This window comes from Lipotes vexillifer, unplaced genomic scaffold, assembly GCF_000442215.2.
Source record: "Lipotes vexillifer unplaced genomic scaffold, Lipotes_vexillifer_v1.1 scaffold325, whole genome shotgun sequence".
In the NCBI taxonomy this organism is placed as follows: domain Eukaryota; kingdom Metazoa; phylum Chordata; class Mammalia; order Artiodactyla; family Lipotidae; genus Lipotes; species Lipotes vexillifer.
This window is the reverse complement of record NW_006799313.1, coordinates 552,674-567,123: the sequence shown is the minus strand read 5'-3', so window position 1 is coordinate 567,123 and position 14,450 is coordinate 552,674. Positions and strand designations below refer to the sequence as shown.

The window sequence follows — 14,450 nt, the reverse complement described above, 5'->3', positions numbered from 1 at the left end:
GGCAGTAGTTCTTGCTTCCTTGGAACACCCCTTGAGTCCAGTTTCTGCTCACTGAAAGTCACCCATAAGAATATTCTTTCAAACGGAATAAAATACATTTGAAGCAATCCATGTTTCTTTGAGCCTTTTTTTCTGGGTTACACAGATCCTGTTCTTTCAACCTCCCTTATGTGACATGATTGAAGAACTTTTCTCCGTTCTGGCCATCTTTTGGGGATTCACTGATTTGTTAGTTTAAAATGCAGCACCCAGAACCAAACAGTATTCTAAATGTGGCTTAACACACACACAGTAGAGTGGAACTACTTTCTCTCACATTTGGACACTATGATTCTGTTATTACAGCTAGTTTAATTGCATTATATAAGGCCATTTCTCACCCTAATTTATACTGAGTGTACAGTTGGGTGATTTTCTGAACCTACAAAGGACTTTAAATCCAACCCTATTCGTTTTACATTATTAGACCAACCAATATTTCCAACTGGTGCATCCTTTGATAATGGATTGTTATCTGATATATATTAGTTCCATCATCCACATTAACAATAATAGCTACTATTTATTATTTTCACAACTCTAGTAATATAGGCATTGTTATTCTGCCAAGGCTGAAGATGGTCAGAGAAGTTAATTTGCCTAAGGTCGCCAGTTAATAGGAGGCAGGGCAAGAAACACAGACCCAGGTCTAGCTGACTCCAGAAACAGCTGTCCTTTAGCAGGTAGGGACTAAGGAAAGAAAACCTGGGGAAGACACTGGAGACATCAGTCAGAAAGTCAGACCTTCAAACATCCCCTAGTATCCTGGAGAGTTTTATCTGGACATCAAAAATTGCCTCAAAGGGTTGTCTAGGTGATACTAAAGTGAATGACTTTTGCTGCTCCTTTTAATACTTTTACCAAGCAGTCCCAGGAAGTCTGTGAACACATTAAAGATACAACAAATTGTATAAGTTCTTTACCTTATCAAGAGTAAACAGATCAAGGAGTTGATCTGTCCCCATACTCTGCAAACTAGAATTCTCTTGGCTAATAACAGTGTTTGCTATGTTCATCTTGAATTTCTGCAAACCCATTATTTTCTCTTCCAACGTTCCTCTGGTTATCAATCGGTACACATTAACCACACGTTTCTGAATGAGAAAAAGAAGTTAAGCAACTGTAGCATGAATAAATGGGTAAGTAAGTTTTGAGATTTACCAAGTCAGAGGGCTTGCATACTTGTACTAAGTGCTTAACTACCATTGAATTAGGATTCTGTTTTCTTTATCTGTGCCCATGACCTTAAAATGTTTGTAGACGATCACAGAATATTAGGAATGGACACTGTCCCAGGTTTCTTAGCCCAAGCACCTCATTTAGCACATGAGGAAGTGGTGCCACAAAATTAAGTGACTTGCCTAACGTCACAACCCTTACTAACATAAGAGCAGGAACTTAAACCAAGGCTTCCTGTCTTTTGGGGGGAGTTATTTTTCCCAGTGCACAAGTTAACACTTGTGAGTGCTTTTTACCTGCCCAATGCGATGGGCCCGGTCCATGGCTTGTAGATCACGCATGGGATTCCAGTCATGCTCCACAAATACCACTGTGTCAGCGCCTGTTAAGTTAAGCCCCAGGCCACCAACGTGAGTTGTAAGTAAGAGAACATCTATGGATGGATCGTTGTTAAACCTAAAAACATAGATATTAAAAAATAAAATTAGTACATTTCTTCCTAAAGTTCAAGTAACAGAAACTGAACTGTTTAATAAAAATTAAAGAGCACAAATGAGAACACTGCTTTATAATCCACGACACAGACATTTCTGTGACCACTTGAGTTCAGACTATCTTCTTTTAATACATAACATCTTTAGTAGTAGAAAGAAGGTATTCTAGAACATGTCAGAAATTTCATACCTAGCAATTAAGTCCAATTGCAAAATGGATGCAAAAATGGAACGCTAATTATAATTAAGACAAAACCCAACTATGAACCTTTAACATATGGAGACAGAAGAGTGTAGAGAAAGGTTAGATCAGCCAGGGAAGGCAGAAGATTAGCGTGCTGAGGGTTTTGCTAGAATTGTACTAGTCCTAGAAGATACTGACAAAGGACATCTGGTAGCTTCTACGAAAAAGAAAAACTAACATTACTATGCTACCATTTATTACTCACTCTGAGTCAAGCAATGGGCTTTGTACTTTATATGCTTTATGTTATTTGTTACAATAGCTCTATAGGGTATTATTGTTATTTGAGAGACTCTCAGGCTGTGTGGATAATAATCAGGCCCAAGAGAACACTGCCTCAATGGTAGAGTCAGAGTCAAACCTGGGTTCAAAGTCCCTTCGTGGGTCTCTGTTTTGTGCCTAAAAATCTCTTAGGGATGCTTGTTAAAAATGCTCACTCTTGAAGTCAGCAGGCCTGGGACAGAACATGAACCCCTGCGATTTCCAAAGCAGAGGGAGCAGACCACACGTAAGAAACACTGTACTCAGTGATTCTACTTCCAAGCTAGGCCAGCTTCCAACTTGTTTTCAGCAGAGACAGAGGGATCAGGATAAAGAGCTTAGTTAAGCCACTTGTTTGCTTCCTCCTGCCCCAACTCCCATAAACAGATGATGGGAAAGTAGTTATCTCTATTTTTTGTTGATGCCTTAAATTTCTTTCATGCCCTTAGGAGTGCTTTCCTAATACAGTCACACTTTTTTCCCCCTAACTAAACAAACTATTCAATTATATTTCTGCAGTTCTGTATTTTAAAACGGTAAAGATTTAGTTGGGTTGAATTATACAAAAAAAAACACATTTGCAAATATCTAGCCAAAGAAGATACTTCATGAGGCAAACTTCTATGTAAGTAATAATAATAAATTGACTATAACTTGATTTGTAAGATTTTAGAAGCTACTTACCGTGAAACAATGGAATGCCTCTGACCAGGAGGTATGCTACCATCTAATCTCAAGTAAGTGACAGAGGGTAAGTGAGGTTTGAGAAGATCATGCTCTACTATATCAAGCATGCTTTTAAGCTGACAGAAGATCAGTATCCTGTGCTGGGCTACAACAGACTCTGTGCCACTCTCGGAAGTGCTGCCATTTCCCAAACCACAGTCCAACAGCAACTTGAAAAAAGAATCAATTGTTACACAGATGTCCAATAAAAGTAGGCAGTCAATCTCACCAAAATAAATATTTCTCTTTGTAGTGAGAAAAGGTTTAACTTACCTGTGACCTGAAAAGCAGATTAACATTTGGGGCTCTCATTTATAACATTTTCTACACTAGCCCATGTGAAATCTAAAATCTTCATCCATTAGTTATTCTCAATAAAATTTAAGCCAGAATAACTACAAAAAGCTAAAACAATAAAGTCCAGATTTTACAATAAGATCTTAATTTTTAAGGCTAGAAAAACTAAATGGTATTAACATTTACATTAACTTGAAATTGGTTCCTTTAATTTAACCTTTTCAAATTCCAGAATTTTTTAAAACTCCATTTTTAGAAGTTATACCAAGAGTGACACGAGCAAATGGCAGAGCAAGCAGTTCCTAGAAAAATTAATTCCAGTGATCCACACTGACACACACTGTAATCAAGCTGTTGAAAGACAAAGACAAAAAGCGAAATCTTGACGACAGCAAGAGAAACGCGGCCACCCCACCACCACCACCACACGACCTGTGGGATCTTCGTCTCCCGACCAGGGATCAAACCCGGGCCCCGGCAGTGAAAGCACCAAGTCCTAACCACTGGACTGCCAGGGAATTCCCCAAAGTGACTTCATGTAAAAGGGATTCTCAATGAGATGAACACCTCTTTTCTCATCAGACACCATGGAGGACATGACCAAGAAAGTTAAGAGACAATCTACAGAATGGGGAGAAAGTATTTGCAAATCATGTATCTGATAAAGGCTTAATATCTAGAATATAAACTCCTAAAACTCAACCAAAAGACAAACAACCCAATGAAAAAACAGTCAAAGGACTTAAACAGGCATTTCTCCAAAGAAGATATACAAATGTTCCAATAAGCACATGAAAAACAACATCATAAGTCAATAGGAATAGCAAATCAAATCAACAATGTGATACCACTTCATACCTATTGTGATGTCTATACTTAAAAAAAAGGAAAATAAGTGTTGGTGAGGATGTAGGGAAATCAGAACCCTGGCACATAGCTTGGGAATGTAAATGTTGCAGCCACATAAGTGTTGGTGAGGAGGTAGGGAAATCAGAACCCTGGCACATAGCTTGGGAATGTAAATGTTGCAGCCACTGTGGAAAGCAGTTTGGCAGTTCCTGAAAAAGTTAAACACAGAATTGCTATATAATCCAGCAATTCCACTCTTAGGTCCAATATCTAAAAGAACTAAAAAGAGGGACTCAAACAAGCTAATGTTCATTGCAGCATTATTCACAATAGCCAGAAGGTGGAAACAACCCAAGCGTCATCAACACGACTGGATAAACAAAATGTACTAGTGGTGGTAATAACAAAAACAAAGGACTATTATCTAGCCATAAAAATGAATGAAGTGCTGATATGTGCTGTAACATGAATGAACCTTGAAAATAAGTGAAATAAGCCAGCCACAAAAGAACAACAATATGATTCCACATACATGAAATATTTAGAACAGGCAAACTCATACAGACAAAGTAGATTAGAGGTTCCCTGGGGTTACAGAAAGGGGAGTGGGAAGTTATTGCTTAACAGGTACAGAGTTTCTATTTGGTTGATGGAAAAATTTTGAAAATAAATAGTGGTAATGGTTACATAACACTGTGAATGTTATTAATGCCATAGAATTCTACACTTAAAAATGGTTAAAAATGGCATATACTTATGTTATATATTTTACCACAATTTTTTAAAAAGCTGTATCAAAATTTAACAAACCAGGGCTTCCCTGGTGGCGCAGTGGTTGAGAGTCCGCCTGCCGATGCAGGGGACACGGGTTCGTGCCCCGGTCCGGGAAGATCCCACATGCTGCGGAGCGGCTGGGCCCGTGAGCCATGGCCGCTGAGCCTGCGCGTCCGGAGCCTGTGCTCCGCAACGGGAGAGGCCACAACAGTGAGAGGCCCACATACCGCAAAAAAAAAAAAATTAACAAACCAAATTTAAAAATAAAAGAAATAGTAAACACCTCAGTAATCTTTTGGAAAAGCAAATTTACCTACTGTTACAGACCAAGAATGTACAACACACATCTAACACTTAAAAGACCTACTTACTTGTTTCAAAGCCGAGAGTTTAGGGGCATGTTGAATATCATGGAGAGAAGAATTCTGAACCGCAAGTTTTTCAGTAGTACTCTTGAACTCTGGATGTTGAGGTGTTAAGACTAATGCTGGATGGTTGCACAGTTTACGTAGGTACTGTAATGCCTTTAAGGAAGGGGAAGAAAGTATATACAAGTCTCCTTCACATGCCACAAATGTTCATATCTCAGTATCTTTTCTATGCTAGTCCATCTATCTAAAATGGCTTTCTTCCCCTTCTCGCTACTCCTCTGCTCATTCTTCAAGAAACAGTTCAAGTACCTCATCTGTGATGTCTTCATCTGTGCTTCTTACACAGCTTGTATTTATTTTTGTGACAGCATTTATAACTTGTATAAATTGTACTGTTTGTCTCCCCCACTAGACAATGAGCTTCTCGTGAAAGAATGTCTTATTTATTAGCTCCTAGCTGACCCTTTCCCACTCAAAGTGCCTGATAATGCTGATAGATGATTCTAGAACTAGACATCATTTTCTAAAGAAAGGTTTCTCAAACTTCAGCGGGTATAAAACCTTCTTGAGGACCTTATAAATCTGTAAATCTCTCCCCTCTAAACAGTATTTTGATTCAGCAGGTCTGGTGGTGGGAAGGGTAAGGTGGAACTAGGTGGTTGTGTTTCAAGTGGTTGTGTTTGAGAATCAGAACCCCCTCAGGTCTTTTTTTTTCTTTCTCTGATTCAGCCATACCCTTTGTCTTTTGTCATTTACTTGGCTTATCCTTTGGGTCTCAACTGTATCCGTAAGCACTATGACAGAAACTGTGGGAGAGGTATAAGCCTTCAAAATCACCTTTTCCCATTTCTATCTTTAAAACTGCTACAAGTATTTAATTTATTGGTGACAAGGGGGTTTGGAAGGTATTCTACAGTGGAATATTTCAAAAGGGAAAGAAAAAAAGTGAGTTGATACTCTTTTTTTCTCAAGCATATTCATCATGTGTCTCAGGACTTCTGTGCTTTATGTATCCTCTGCCTGGAATCACTCCCCCCACCGCCCCCACATATCTGCATGCCTCAATCTTCCTTCAGATCTTCGCTCAAATGTCACCTTCTCAGTGACATCCCTGATCACTCTATTGAAAACTGCAACCTACCGTGACTCCTATACTGTATAAACCCATACTTGCCTTTATTTTCTTTTACATGATATATATTTTTTACTTACTTAATCATTTTTCACCTCTACAAGGGAAGGGGTCTGTTTTGTCCACTGCTTTAATTAACCCCTGAGGTTAGAAAAATTACTGCCTTGTGGTAGATGATCAAATATTTTTTGAATAGAAAATAAAAGGTTTTCTATTTTAAAACCCTTCTTTTAATGTAATATACAAACATATATTGCAGTTTTTACTTTAATTTTAATATTAAATTACTTATTAATTACTAATTATGAATATGAAAATAAATTGGTACTTTTACCTATTTTCAAGAATGTATACACAATACTGAAAAAAACTAAATAAATCCGTATTTCAGTGTTCCATGTAAAAATTGCTGCACTGAAGAACATTGTTCAACATTTAAAAAGTGGACTGTAATATATACCTGGAATACATGGCCTGTAGCTTTAAGCTTTGGTTTTTCAGTTTCTTCAGAAAGTGCAGCTGAAGAAACTGTTTCATCAACATCACACTTGGCACGAGACTTAGCAAAATCCTCATAGAGCTGAACCTGTAAAATTCCCCCCATGAAAGCAATAAGTATAATTATTTTCAATTGTTCAGAACACAACTAGTGGGCTTCCCTGGTGGCGCAATGGTTGACGGCCTGCCTGCCGATGCAGGGGACACGGGTTCATGCCCAGGTCCAGGAGGATCCCACATGCCGCGGAGCGGCTGGGCCCGTGAGCCATGGCTGCTGAGCCTGCGCATCTGGAGCCTGTGCTCCGCAGCGGGAGAGGCCACAACAGTGAGGCCCGCGTACCACAAAAACAAACAAAAAAACCATAACTAGCAAAGGCCAATAAAAGCAGTAATTTAAATCAGCCCTCATCAAAGAAAATAAATTATGACACCTATATTTCACTACTTGATTACAGATGATCCACTGCATCTTGGTAAATTCCTTTTAAATTACATTTAGAAAACAAGTTTAACACATTGTTTGGCTGCTAAAATATTTTTAAAAATAGTCAAATAGTCCTAGACCCAATTTTTCCACTCTGTTCAAGAAGAGAAATACATTACCAACAAAAGAGAACTTTAACCCTTACAAGTAAATCTTCCTTAAGTGAGGTTATGTGGTCAAGACCCTAATAGGTATATTTCAAAAAACCAAGTTTAAAAAAGGATACTAACTGCAGAACCCATACCAAGTTCAAAGTATTATCCTGGAGTCTGGGTTCCTGCCTTGTATATGCTAAAACAATGTGAAAGGGAAGAGAATCTAGAGTGCTAGAGAACAGAAGTCAGAGAATAAAAACCTGCAGGTGCAAAACGAACCCAAATGTCACTTCCCTCCCCAGCCCCCTTCCTCCAGACTACTTAAATGTGTTTTATGAGGATGTTGTAATACCACCACCAGTATATCATTTCAGGTTTTTTCATATGGCACCTTTTCTTTATTATACTTAACTTTAAAAAGTCTTCATTTCATTACCTCTAAAAATTTTTCCTTCACGAAATATTAATCCAATTTTTTACAAATGAGGGATGGAGGCTCAGAGGGATGAAGGAGATAATATAAATGATCACAGAGCTCTTAGCATCTAAATTAGTGTCCTGTCCACTAAACTCAAGTTGTATAGATAAATACTAAAAGGTTAAATGTCTATACACTGGAGGGAAAGAAGCAATTTCCCAGGTATGTCTGTATATCTTTTTTTCATTTGACCACACTAAATCAACTCTAATACTGAAACAGACTGATGCTCACTAACCTAGAACACAAAGTAAACGTTCAAACAGAAAATTCTGCTTATAGGCCATATCTTACTAAGACAAGAGATAGTTTCCCCTTACAAAAATACTGCACAAGGAAAGGCATACAATAAATTCCTTTGATAATGGTCTCTATGTACAAAATCAGAATTGTGCAGAAGCCAATACTTATTTTGAAAATTTAATGGCAATACTTTAAAAGGGACAAGGTCCCACTTCCCAACTCAGCCCTGATGTATACACCTATAATGCTGCTGTAAGGATATGACATTATAGGCAGACTTCTGGCCCTTATAAAACACTGGCTTACTTCTATATCATTTTAACCTTCCAACTTTTTCAACTAACTAGACATATATAACAAAGCAATTATAATACTGGATTTTGTTTTAATGCTATATTCAAAATGCACATACCCAAATGTGTACTTACATATCCAAACAGATTCATTTAGGTTTTATCTACACCTGTTTGAAACTGAATATTCCTGAAGTCTAAGGAAGTAGAAGCTAGATTAGAGTGATAAACCAAAGGCTAAATCCCCTTTATTCAATACTTTTGTGGCTTGTTCAAAACATTCCCCTAATAAACATACCACCAACAACCACAATTGTGATCACCAGATTCCTAACCTGGAGAGTACTAAGAGTACAGTAATAGTCTTGAATAATTTTGGGTGGTAGATCCTGCAAAACATCTTCTTTCATTCTTCTCAAAAGAAATGGCAGGACTTGGCGGTGCAGTGCATCCATCGCAAGAACACCTATTAATAATAAGAGAGTTAACTTAATTCTATTTATTATTATTATTAATTTCTCTTAATAATAAGATTAAATGGCTTCCCAAAAGTTAGATATAAATTATATTCACTTGCACAGAGTATATAACTGTATCTCTTTTTCATACCTGCTTCTTGTTCACGACTGGAGCTTCGAGCATCCCTACTTGCTAATATAGGTTTACCATATCGTGCAGCAAACTGGCGTTCAGTCCCCAAAAATCCTGGCATGAGGAAATCAAATAATGACCACAGCTCCAAAACGTTGTTCTGAATATAAGAAAGGAACACCAGTTATCTTGTGTACTAGGATTACTTCCTTATACTTAAAAATGGAACATTAATGAAAGCCCACTGTGATGACATAGATTATCACCACATTTTGGGGTATAAGTCTATATATACATATATTTTAAAGATTTTCTGGATGTGGACCACTTTTAAAGTCTTTATTGAATTTGTTACAATATTGCTTCTGTTTTCTTTTTTGGCCATGAGGCACGTGGGATCTTAGCTCCCCGACCAGGGATCAAACTCACACCCCCTGCAAAGGCAAAGTCTTAACCACTGGACCGCCAGGGAAGTCTCTATGAGTCTATATTTTAACGTGTAAAATTTGGAGAAAATGCTCTATCCTATTTGGAGGAAACTTTCAAGCCTCTTCCACCAGAATAAGCTTTGGTCCATGGTATTTAAATCCTACTGGTAGGTTCCATCAAGTAGTAAATAGAAGAGGAGAAAGATGAATACATGTCTGATTCTTTTAACTCTGAGACTCAGATTAGCAGCAAGATTTAAGAAATTTGGCCAATACCACCATTTCTTCAACACAGGAAAACCTAGAAGAGTTTGGTTATAGGTCAAGTCTACCCAGTATTTATGGGTCATGAGGAACAGGCACAGGTTCTTTCCAATTCTGTTGGAGTTTCATGAAAAAAGAAAAAAAGAAATCAACACTTTTTCATTTTAGATGCTTTCCCAGTATGTGTGGATCCTAAGGTACCATTCCATCTGTTTACCCCTTCCAGAAGCCCTCCTCACCAGGCTCAAGCAGTGGCTCACCATGCTGGGCTGCCATTCTATACTGAAACCCTTCTAATCCCACCTAGGCTCTGCCCCATGACTCATGGGCTACCATGGCTGTTTGGTGCAGAAACCCACCCACCTTACAGCTTCAGAGCTAAACTGTTGAGGTGTGGAAGGGGAAAAGAGAGCCTTTAAGCAAACAAATACTTCTTTTGTTGTGAAAGCTATAATCAATTTTAAAATACTGTGAAGTTTCCATATAAGCAAAACAAATCTTGATATATCAAATCTAAAGAGTATGCCGCGGAGCGGCTGGGCCCGTGGGCCATGGCCGCTGGGCCTGCGCGTCCGGAGCCTGTGCTCTGCAATGGGAGAGGCCGCAGCAGTGAGAGGCCCGCGTACCACAAAAAAACAAAAAAACAAACCTAAAGAGTGATTTTCCCCCTTATTTATCTATCCTCTGTAGTTTTTGATCCTCTATAAGTTTTATCTATCTATCTATATTTATTTAGGCAGTGCCATGTGGCATACGGGATCCTAGTTCCCAACCAGGGATCAAACCCGTGCCCCCTGCACTGGGAGGGCAGAGTCTTAACCACTGGACAACCAGGGAAGTCCCTTTTTCCCTTTTAAATGTACTTTTTCTTACTTCCATTAAATTTTCATATGTTTGTAATTATGTTCTCTCTTGTGGTTATTAAAATCTGAAGTGTTTACTTAATAGACAAAACCATAGTACTTGAGTAGTCAGTCCATCACCAAAAATAAATTTAAAAGTAACAAATACATAAAGAACCATCATTTTTTTAAGAGTCAGAAGCAATCTTAGAGGTCACTTGGTGTCTACCCTCCTACCAACTGGAGAATGATGGAGGGTATCTTCCCATCAGACTTGGCTATCCAAGCTAGATGTGAACATTTGCAACCAAGTCCTCTGGAAGATAAGAGAATCTCTCAAAAATATCTAAAGGCATCTACATACTCAGCCATCTCCTTCCTTTTCCAAGATAAACTGTTACAATCTCTTTCCTTCAATTGCTTCCTAATCTCAGGTATTCATACCTCTCCTATATGATGAGTCACCTCTGAATCATCTCTAGCTTTTCAATGTTAAATCAGATTGTATTATACTGCAGAAGGAAAATGGCCAATGTGGAAGAAAATGTGACTAATGTCTCCCATACTTTGGACATAAGACTTATGTTTACATAGCCTAAAATTACATTTTAAATAAGAGATTTAAAACCTAGTTTGCTCAGATACTGCTACATACCAAATGAACCATTATAAAAGCAAGATAATTATTGGAAATTATCATTCCTATAAACTAAAAAAACCTCTTTAATTCACTGTCAAATGCCAAGCCTTCTCTCCACATGAAGGGAAAAAATAAAAAAAAAAAAAAAAAAAAAAAAGGGTAAATAATTACCTGGATTGGTGTTCCAGAAAGAATAATCCTATAATTGGCAGTCAGTTGTTTTACTGCTTTTGACAATTTTGTTTTTCCATTTTTGATGACGTGGCCTTCATCAAGAATACAGTAGTTAAATTTAATATTTCTGAAGAAAAACAAAAAATGTTAGCATCTTTTACTATATGTCAGGAACAATATGAAGTCTTAGAGGCAGGAAAATACTAAGGCTCTCTGAACTTCATACTAAGTCTTTCTTTAAAAAAGTTTAATTCTTACCTAAAGAAATCTATGTCGTTTCTCACAACATCATATGAAGCCACTATCAGATTGTGCCTTTTCACCTGATGCTGTAACCTGTATTTAAAAATACATAAGATTACAAAATGGGGAATCTGCAAAGTTTATAATGTGCTTTCAAAGGGAAAACCACAGATGCCATTGTATAAAGGCATCTTTAGAACTGAAATCAGGGCTTCCCTCATGGCACAGTGGTTAAGAATCTGCTTGCCAATTCAGGAGACACGGGTTCAAGCCCTGGTCCGGGAAGATCCCACATGCTACGGAGCAACTAAGCCCGTGTGCCACAACTACTGAAGCCTGTGCACCTACAGCCCATGCTCTGCAACAAGAGAAGCCACAGCAATGAGAAGCCTGCGCACCACAACGAAGAGTAGCCCCTGCTTGCCACACCTAGAGAAAAGCCTGTGTGTAGCAACGAAGACCCAGTGCAGCCAAAAATAAATAAATAAATTTATTTTTAAAAAAGATGAACTGAAATCAATGATATACCACTCTTCAACATTTGTATTTAGGAACAGAGATGTACTAGTTGATAGAAAGAAGGTAAAACTAATGTTTCTATGGTATCAGGGCAACCAGAGCAAGCCACTGTGGACCAAAAGCATTTTTGAGGAGAGAGAAGAAGAAAGAGGGAGCACTTCGGGAAAGTGAGTAGGAAGTGAGGATACAACAGAAGCACCTAGAAGATACTATGATCAAAAGACTTCCAAGAAAGGCATAGAGAATGGTTTCGGTTCCTGACAGTTTCCTAGCTCCAAAACTTAGAAAGCCCAACTGATTGTTAACAATGGCTGAAGTCCTTGAATTTTGATGAGTCTCACTGATTATATCTTTATTATTCACTCACCTTTCTTAAATAAATTCCTATGTCTGACAACCAAAAAAGCTAACTAGAATTCATCTTTAATCGATTTTATTCTTCCAAACTACTTAAAGCAAAAGATAAAACATTTTTTGGTTGTACAGTTCTTACCTTATTCTTTCAGTGGGAGGTCCAGTATAATGCAATGGATTGAGATATTCTCTGGAGCAAAATTTACCTACTTCATCCACCCAATGACCTGTTAATGTTGGCGGACAAACCACCAAGGAAGGAAGTGGCATACATTCTGCCAATTTTGATCTTGCATATTCCTGGGCCCTTTAGACAGCAAAACACAATGAATTAACCAGTTCATTTAAACTGCTCAGCATCTGAAAGCCTTCTTTTAAAATAACATTTAAAATTACCTGTGACAATGATCTCCTGCTAGAATGCAGATGGACTGTAAAGTTTTTCCTAAACCCATGTCATCACACAGAATTCCATGAAGCTTATACTTATTAAGAAATGCTAACCAGTTCACACCATCCTGAAAGGTTGGGAGAAAAAGAAAAATGATAAATGTGAACAGATCATAACAAATTTTTTCTTGTAAAGAACATGTTTACACACCAAAAAATCTGTATTTTTACAGGCAATGAGAAATAAATGGGTATAAGACACTAAACAGAACTGAATTACTAAATCAATTTTTAAACTCTTCAAGACACATTTACAAGGAATAGTCACTATTTATAAGTATAAAACTTTACCTGCTGATATTTTCTGAGTTCAGCATTGATTGGTACTGGAATCTTGTAATTTTCTAATTTTTTCCCATCTAACAATTGCTCCAAAAAGTGTCGTTCCTTGGCTTTCAACTGGATTAATTCTTCTGACATATTTGGAGGGTCTGGAATGCCTGCCTAAAATTGTTTTTTAAAGTGTATTAAAACTATTTGCTACTATTTATTAATTTTTCCATCCTCAGATTATGAAATCATTTCACATCTTATCAAAATACAAATGCAGAGATAACACAATATTGTAAACCAACTATACTTCAATTATAAAAAATACCAACAATAAAACATATATATGTATATATATATATAAATGCAGAGAAAAAAGCAATTCAAAAATAGTATGATTTTAAAGACTGGAAGACATATTTAAGAATTTGACAGGTATTAAAAGTGCTATAATGAGACTACTAAATAAACACATTTGAGATATTTTAAAGAACACAGCTACAATTTATTTTTTCCAGTACCATGGCATTACTTGATAAAGAGGCAAATAAAATTGTATAGCTTATTTTAAGTGAAATCCTGTTACTGGAGCTTCTCAATTTTAGTTTTATGATACCCCAGGGTATTGGTTCTCAGAATGTGGTCTGCAGACCCCTCAGGATTTCTAAGACCTTTTCAAAGGGTTATTGACGTCAACTATTTCATAACAAAAGAAAGACATTACTTTTTTCACTGTGTTGACATTTGCTCTGATGCACAAAAATAATGGGCAAAACTGCTTGTGCCTCAGAAAGAATCAAGGCAATGTCACCAAGTGTACTGGTAGTCACTGTAGTATTCCTCACAGCCATCCACCAGCTTTTTTTTTTTTTTTTTTTTTTTTTACTATATATATATGTATTTTTTTTTGCTCTAGGTTTTTTTTTTTACATCTTTATTGAAGTATAATTGCTTTACAATGGTGTGTTAGTTTCTCCTTTATAACAAAGTGAATCAGTTACACATATACATATGTTCCCATATCTCTTCCCTCTTATGTCTCCCTCCCTCCCACCCTCCCTATCCCACCCCTCTAGGTGGTCAACACCAGCTTTTTTTAAAGTTGGTTTCACTTAAGAATGTCCTTGAGGGCTTCTCTGGTGGCGCAGTGGTTGAGAGTCCGCCTGCTGATGCAGGGGACACGGATTCGTGCCCCGGTCCGGGAGGATCACACATGCC

At 37.5% G+C, this 14,450-nt stretch overlaps 1 protein-coding gene across 1 annotated transcript in view; it reads right to left on the bottom strand.

Moving 5' to 3' along the window:
• The window catches only part of BTAF1 (B-TFIID TATA-box binding protein associated factor 1), a 96,728-nt gene that overhangs the window by 2,087 nt on the left and 80,191 nt on the right, over positions 1–14,450 (bottom strand). Inside the window, exons 26-37 of the mRNA XM_007471554.1 lie at positions 13,254–13,406; positions 12,909–13,030; positions 12,652–12,819; positions 11,655–11,732; positions 11,394–11,523; positions 9,067–9,208; positions 8,793–8,923; positions 6,827–6,952; positions 5,235–5,387; positions 2,902–3,113; positions 1,515–1,674; positions 963–1,133 (exon numbers count right to left, since the gene is read on the bottom strand). Of these exons, the coding sequence (XP_007471616.1) occupies positions 963–1,133; positions 1,515–1,674; positions 2,902–3,113; positions 5,235–5,387; positions 6,827–6,952; positions 8,793–8,923; positions 9,067–9,208; positions 11,394–11,523; positions 11,655–11,732; positions 12,652–12,819; positions 12,909–13,030; positions 13,254–13,406 (1,746 nt within the window). The remainder of the gene's footprint in view (positions 1–962; positions 1,134–1,514; positions 1,675–2,901; positions 3,114–5,234; positions 5,388–6,826; positions 6,953–8,792; positions 8,924–9,066; positions 9,209–11,393; positions 11,524–11,654; positions 11,733–12,651; positions 12,820–12,908; positions 13,031–13,253; positions 13,407–14,450) is intronic.